The 7,819-nt window shown below is 39.0% G+C and overlaps 2 protein-coding genes across 4 annotated transcripts in view; both read right to left on the bottom strand.

Annotated features, from left to right (window-relative positions):
• Positions 1–3,543, bottom strand: part of LOC106092278 (exocyst complex component 3) — a 44,349-nt gene extending 40,806 nt beyond the window's left edge. Inside the window, exons 1-3 of one of the 3 annotated variants that reach the window (XM_013259089.2) lie at positions 2,416–3,543; positions 1,584–2,351; positions 1,045–1,517 (exon numbers count right to left, since the gene is read on the bottom strand). In XM_013259089.2, the coding sequence (XP_013114543.2) occupies positions 1,045–1,517; positions 1,584–2,351; positions 2,416–3,387 (2,213 nt within the window). In that variant the 5' untranslated portion in view covers positions 3,388–3,543. Of the gene's footprint in view, positions 1–968; positions 1,518–1,583; positions 2,352–2,415 lie in introns of those variants that run through there. The other 2 variants (XM_013259088.2, XM_013259087.2) reach the window with 2 other exon arrangements.
• A 1,491-nt stretch (positions 3,544–5,034) lies between these two features.
• Positions 5,035–7,556, bottom strand: LOC106092281 (exocyst complex component 3). The gene is made up of 3 exons (XM_013259092.2): positions 6,479–7,556; positions 5,648–6,415; positions 5,035–5,584 (listed from the first exon to the last, which is right to left on the bottom strand). Exons 1-3 carry the CDS (start codon positions 7,448–7,450, stop codon positions 5,108–5,110), a joined length of 2,217 nt encoding a protein of 738 aa, XP_013114546.1. The 5' UTR covers positions 7,451–7,556; the 3' UTR covers positions 5,035–5,107.
• Positions 7,557–7,819: the final 263 nt, after the last annotated feature.

The raw sequence follows: 7,819 nt of genomic DNA, 5'->3' as shown, positions 1-7,819 counted from the left end.
AAATAAAACTATTTGCCTTCCAATGTTTTTCGTAAAAAAAAGCGCAATTTTTTTAAATCTTTTTCATTTTTTTGCATTTTCGTAATCTACTCTTTCGTACCTTTAATTTGATACCCATATTGCCTAGGTTTAAGAGGCTTCAAATTATCAAGACCCCGTTGCTCCTTCCCGGTTCCAATTTTGGACAAATTCGTAATCTACTAATCAATACCTTTCATTTGATACCCATATTGCCTAGGTTGGACTACTTTCCCCCAATGGGGGTTTTTGGCCCCTAGGGAGCTCCACGAGCCCGGGCCCCAAACACCGACTTCACATTCGGGTTTCGGGGGTCAAAATTAGGGGGTATGCAAAAAGCTCGATTTTTTTGCGAACTACCCCGTAAAATACAGTTCAGCCCAAGCATCAAAGACCGTATACGGAGGATTTTATAATTTAATTTATGTCCATATAAGTGAGGAGGCTTTATGCGGAATTTCCACACGTAACACCTCAGGTGGAAATCGGCCACGACCCCAAATACTGGTTGTCGTTGTTGTTGTAGCAGTGTGTTGTACACTGAGGCGGCAGCCTTTGACGATGAAGCACTTCATCGGGTCAATCCGGTACGGACAACCGGCTGCCATGGGATTGCCAACTACTGGTAATCTAAGCACGCCATCAACTCGGCTGGCGCCCATGAGATGAGATACATAGTAGAGATTTATTTTCGACTTAGGTGATTCCGCTTTAGCAGCTTACGTGGATAAAGAAGATATCGGAGGTAAAAGTCTATCCACCACCCTCTAATGGACATGAGGATACTAAATATGCTGGTGTGCTGGACATAATCACTAGCAGAGAGGGCATTTGTGGCAGGGAATACTTCCTAATTGGCTTACCTAACTCTGAAAAAAGATTTATAAAAATACCATACCTCTCATATCCGAATAAAATAAAGAGCAATGGAACAAACAAACCAACATAAATACAATTTGTATAGGAATAATAATTTATACTTCCTTGAAGGCAAGTAAATAGCAATATGATGCACTTAATGCTTACCACAATTTATCATTGAACACAATTTCTTTAAATATACAATCCTGTTTGTCTATGGTAATCATTGCTTTCTTGGATTGATTTGCATCTTGCACTTTTTGTCGTATCTCTGATGCTCTCACATCGTTTCGTATATAAAAGAGACGCACAATTTGATCCTCGGTCAGTGAGGGATAATTGCCAAGCAGAGTGTGCAAATCTAAAAGCAACACCTCTACATCGCATACGAGAACAGCGGAGAGCATTGAAATAAGTTTTAGGGGTGAATCATTAAGCGATAGATTGGGAGCAATTTTATCAAAAATTTTCTTCAGTTTGTTAGCTTCCAAATTTATCCTATTTTTAATGGTTTCGCAATCTGAAGTTGGTCTGGCTAAACGTTTTGACAACATGGCTCGTATATAACGTTTAGCCAATTGGTTCTGGGCCTCATTAATAACCATTTCAAAGTTGATGGGCATCAAATGGTTATAGTCCTAAAAAAAAAAAAAAAACCAAACATTTAAGTCAACTTTCATCAAATTTCATACACATTGCAAAACCTGGAAATAGTCCTCCAAGGTAAGACAAATCGTATCAACTGCTATAGATGATGTCAACCATTTTTTTGTGAACAGTTCATTGAAATGACTGTCCAGATCCAAAAAGGCCTCCTCTAGTAAGAAATCAGCCGCTTGGCAACGTATACGTTGGAATGTTTGCAGTAATTGTTCAAACTCTTCATAATGTTCGGTGCAGGCATTTGGCCAGTACTTTTGCTTTATCTGTTGGGCCACGTTCAATATTTGTAGGCTGTTGTTTACAATAGCAATAATGTAATGGGTAAAGAATTTATTTTGATCACGATTTCGAAAATGTTGTTCTTTTAAATCCACTACATATTTCATGTAGGTTTTCCCAAAAATTTCCAGCTGCCGAATGCTCAAGATCAAAGCTCTGAATGTGAAATCCTTATGTATGGTCTCTGTGACCTCTAACAACTGGTTAATCATTTCAAAAATGATCACTGAAACTTCACTATGGTAGTATTGATCAGTTTGAATGGGGGGTTGTTCTGAGAACCAATCGTTTCTTTCCTCTTGGGCAGTGGTTGCCATCCATCCATTTAAATTACGCTTCATATTATCCATATATTCATCCTCAAGAGCTTTAAGATGGCTAGGTGGCAGCAAGGGACCCGCCAACTGGTGAATGTTTACTTGTAAATCAGGATGTAGCATCAATTCGCAGCCCGGATAAGTATTAATGACCCAAGAAAGCAGGGATACATACTCATTATCCTGTAACCCACCTTGGGCTATATTTTTTAACTGTTAAAGGATAAACAACGCTAACACAACCAATGCATGCATAAAAGGAAAAATGTATACTCACATAGTTTGACAAACTCTCGTGATACATTTTCACATACTCTTCGAATATGTTGTAGTGCGGTGGGAAACAAGGAACACACAATGATTTTACCACACGTAAATCCACCAATATATTCTGGCGCAGAATTTCCAAAACTCTGACAAGCCACATCTTATTGTCTTCCCTCTCCTCTCGGTTGGAACTTTCGATGCGAGTAACAACAGCCTCCTTTAAAACATTCATCGCCATTGCTCTCCACTGCCTTGGACGTCCTGGTGGCAAGAATGATGTCACCTTTTGCTGCTGCAAAGCAAACTGATCACTTTTCTCTTCACGCTCCACAATACGCAAAGCGGTCACAATAATTTGCGGTTCCTTACGTACAGTCTCCAAGGTGCGGCTCAAAATAAAACGTAACTTCTTCTCTAAAGCCTGTGACACAGTATCGAATTTCTCAAAATGCCGCTTAAATGTTATTTTATCGGAGACATGTTGCTTGGGCTGCATATGTAACTCATCTAAAAGATCATCGCGGGCATTCTCAAGTTCGGTTAACGATTGATGAGCATACAGCAAATTATCCTCCTCAATTAGGGTCATTGTCTGCTGCACGCTAGCCTCCACATTGTAAATGAGCCCCAGATTTTTCACAGCTGTTGCTAACTGAGAATATTTGATGTTCTCTTTACGCACGTCCTGCAAGGCTTCATATAATTCGGGGACACCCTGCATGAGTTGCTCTACCACACCCATACTGCGCTTGAACTCACGAACATCTTGCAAACATGTTTTTAGTTGTTCAAGACCTACGCGTACACCATCCAATTGGTTTTGTAGGCCCGACTTGAGCAGAGCTTCAACAGAGGCCTTTTGACGGGCCACACGCTGACGATACTGTTCCAGCTTTTCCAATTGGTCAGGACGCTGAAACATATTTATGATATCCTTTAGGGCCGCCTGCCTCGCCTCTTCCTCGCATTGTTTTAAATCCATGTTTGTATTGCACAAATAAAGTCAGGATTTTCCTTTGCAACCTTTGCTGTGCGTTGGTTTGCTTTTTAATAAGTGTTTTCATAGTCAGAGCTTTCATCTTGGGCGTAGATGCGTAATTCTTTCGTAGAGTTAACTATTTTTAAAAACTCCCAATAATAGAATGAAACTTGTTTTGATTCATAAAGCACAGCTGATTCCACATTTATGACATCTGTAAAATGTTGCCAGATAAACGGGTTTTTACATGGTAGAATTAAGAAGGTAATGTCACTAACCCAACAACAACGAAACCTACTATAGCTGTGTTCGGGAACTCAAACTGCAAGTTGTTCGCGTACTTTATTTGCCAGTAGAAGAGAGCGCAAGAGAGAGCAAATTTTTGTTTTAAAACAATTGTTATCCTAAGCAAGCAAATAAAAAACCAACCAAAAAAAGGATTTTTAGAAATGAGATGGCACTTAGAGAAATGGGAAGATATTAAGGTAATACTGTTAGTCAGTACCTACTATCAGTTTATCTTGACTATAGCATAGACAAGCATTTCACACTTGGATCTCATCAGAAGTGGTAAGTTTTTTGCGAGTGTTACAACGTCACCCTCGATTCTTCTAGTGCACAGTTAAATTTGTTGAAGAACAATTTTTAATTTAAAATATGAATTAATAGCGGAAGTTTAAATTAAAAAGCAGTGTAACCGTGTGTTATGTTGTAGTAACCATATATTTGAATGTAGAGGTAGCGAACCTCGTCAAGCCCCTATAGGTAAATAAGATTGTGCCGGTTCATAGGACCCATCTCCGCGGAAACGTTTTGGCTATTGATTGTAGTAGTCCAACCTAGGCAATATGAGTATCAAATGAAACTTATTAATTAATAGATTACGAATATTGAAACAAAGGTCCAAATTTTTGACCCGGAAAGGACCTACGATGTCTTGAGAATTTGGAACCCTCTTAAACCTAGGCAATTTGGGTATCAAATTAAAGGCATGAACTAGTAGATTACGAATATGTAATAAATTAAGCTCTAGAAGGACTCTAAATTAAAACAAATACATATTTACAAAAAAATTAAAAATTAAAAAAAAACCGGTATATTTTTCTATCTTTGGAAGGCAAATAGAGTTTTTTTTTAATAATAATAACAATTTCTCAAATTTTCCCAAATAGGGGCCAATATTCTCAAGACATTATTTTTTGATACCCATATTGCCAAGGTTAAACTACTTTCCCCCAAGGGGGAGGGGGTTTTTGGCCCCTAGGGGGGTTCACTGGCCCGAGCCCCAAATATTCGGGTTCCTGGGGTCATTAGATTAGATTTTTTTGCGAACTACCCCATAAAATACAGTTTTGCCAAGGCGCCAATAATTTGAGACTCTCCACTCGATACCACTGATTGTCAGCTAATGTGGTTGCAGTTACTTCGTACCCCCACGGATCATTCCACTATCCGTAAGCTATGGATGCGCCCGGTAGCTCTCAGTTGAGTTTCTCCAATTCTTTGTTGTTGGTAATGGCGGTTTTGTCATCCGATATGCTAAATAATACGGATACCTCACCGAAATTGAATTACCAACATTGGAAAAGACTTCGAGAAAGTCTCTTCCCTCCTCTCAGGGCATATGTGGAGTAAACAAATCAATGCATATACACTTTTTATATAAATATAATATTTTAACTGCCATTTGGGCAAAAAGTTTGCAATATGAACTACTTAAAGCTTACCACAATTTATCACTGAATACAATTTCTTTAAATATACAATCCTGTTTATCTATGGTAACCATTGCTTTTTTGGATTGATTCGCATCTTGCACCTTTTGACGTATCTCTGCCGATTTAATATCGTTGCGTATATAAAAGAGACGCACAATTTGATCCTCGGTCAGTGAGGGATAATTGCCAAGCAGAGTGTGCAAATCTAAAAGCAAAACCTCGACATCGCACACAAGCAGAGCGGAGAGCATGGAAATTAGTTTCAAAGGTGAATCATTAAGCGATAGATTGGGAGCAATTTTTTCAAAAAATCTCTCCAGTCGTTTAGCTTCGAGATTAATTTTATTTTTAATGGTTTCACAATCCGAAGAAGGTCTGGCTAAACGTTTTGACAACATGGCTCGTATATAACGCTTGGCCAATTGTTTTTGTGCCTCATTAATAACCATTTCAAAGTTGCTTGGTGTTAAATGGTTGTAGTCCTGAAACAACATAAGACATTTTTTTGAAACAAGCTCGGTTTGAAATTCATACACATTACCCACCTGGAAATAGTCCTCTAATGTTATACATATTGTATCAACTGATATGGAAGATGTCAGCCATTTTTGTGTAAACAAATCATTGAAATGACCATCCAGATCCAAAAAGGCCTCTTCTAACAAATAACCGCCAGCCTGGGAACGTATACGTTGGAAAGTTTGCAGTAATTTTTCAAAGTCTTCATAATGTTCAGTACGGGCATTTGGCCAGTACTTTTGTTTTAACTGTTGAGCCAAATCCAATATTTGTTGGCTGTTATTGACAATAGCAATAATGTGATGGGTAAAGAATTTGATTTGGTCGCGGTTCCGAAAATGATGTTCTTTTAAATCCACCACATGCTTCATATAGGTTTGTCCAAAGATGTCCAGCTGTCTAATACTCATGACCAAAGCCTTAAAGGTCAAGTCATTGTGTATGGTTTCAGTGACCTGTAACAACTGATTGATCATGTCAAAAATTATGACTGAAGCTGGACTATGATAGTATTGGTCATCTTGATCGGGAGTTTGTTCCGAAAACCAATCGGATCGATCTTTTTCGGCAGTTGTAGCCATCCATTCATTGAAATTACGTTGCATGTTACCCAAATATTCATCCTCTAGAGCTCTGAGGTGGCTGGGTTGCAGCAAGGGGCCCACCAACTGGTGAATATTCACTTCTAAGTCTGGATGCCGCATCAATTCGTAGCCCGGGTATGTATTAATAACCCATGATAGCAAGGAGACATACTCATTACCCTGTAAACCACCATGAGCTATATTTTCTATCTGTAAAAAATGAACAAAGTTGACACAACAAACCCAAAAATAATATCAAGCAAGAATACTCACATAATTTGACAAGCCCTCGTGATACATTTTCACATACTCTTCAAATATGTTGTAGTGCGGTGGGAAACAAGGAACACACAACGATTTTACCACACGTAAATCCACCAATATATTCTGGCGCAGTATTTCCAAATCTCTGACAAGCCACATCTTATTATCTTCTCTCTCCTCCAGTTTAGAACTTTCAATGCGAATAACTACTGCCTCTTTTAAAACATTCATTGCCATTGCGCGCCACTGCCTGGGACGTCCTGGAGGCAAGAATGATGTTACCTTTTGTTGCTGCAAAGCAAACTGATCATTTTTTTCTTCGCGCTCCACAATACGCAAAGCAGTCACAATGAATTTCGGTTCCTTTCGCACAGTATTCAAGGTGCGACTCAAAATAAGACGTAACTTCTTCTCTAAAGCCTGTGACACAGTATCGATTTTCTCAAAATGCCTCTTCAGTGTTATTTTATCGGAGGCATGCTGCTTGGGCTGTTTATGTAATTCATACAAAAGATCATCGCGAGCATTCTCAAGGTCAGCCAACGATTGATGTGCATTCAGCAGTTTATCCTCCTCGATTAGAGCCATTGTCTTCTGCACGCTAGCCTCCACATTATAGATATGCTTGAGATTTTCCACAGCTGTGGCATATTGAGAATGTTTGGTATTTTCTTCACGCACATCCTCCAAGGCGTCATATATTTCGGGAACACCTTGCATGAGTTGCTCTACCACACCCATGCTGCGCCTTAACTCACGAACATCCTCCAAACAAGTTTTTAGTTGTTTAAGACCTACGCGGACACCTTCCAATTGGTTTTGCATACCCGTCTTTAGCAGAGCTTCAACGGAGGCCTTCTTACGGGCCACACGGTGGCGATACTGCTCGACCTTTTCTAGTTGACCAGGACGTTGCAGCATATTTATGATATCTTTTAGAGCCGCCTGCCGCGCCTCCTCCTCTAATTGTTGTAAATCCATTTTTGTATAGTATACACTACTGTTTTCAATAAAATCTATACTTCAATTGTTGTGTTGTTACTCCCTTTTTAATATATGCTGATATATTAGGTGATTAAACTTTCTTATTGGGAAGAGGGGCGTTTTTAGGGAATAATTTTCACAAAATTTTGATGAATGTTGATGTCAATACCAGAAAGCGACTATTGTTTTTATCCCACAAAACACAGCTGATTGAAGTGTTGCCAGACTGTACAATTTTAATAACGGGGCTCATAGGCTATTAATCGATAATTACAAGCAGTTCACACTTGATGTATGGAGATATGAAATCGGGAGCATGGCGAAACAATTAAAGACGGTCTCATTTGTACAATCCGCCATCTCGTT

This window comes from Stomoxys calcitrans, chromosome 5 (genome assembly GCF_963082655.1).
Source record: "Stomoxys calcitrans chromosome 5, idStoCalc2.1, whole genome shotgun sequence".
In the NCBI taxonomy this organism is placed as follows: domain Eukaryota; kingdom Metazoa; phylum Arthropoda; class Insecta; order Diptera; family Muscidae; genus Stomoxys; species Stomoxys calcitrans.
The sequence above is the reverse complement of the archived record's forward strand: the minus strand, read 5'-3'. Positions and strand labels throughout refer to the sequence as shown.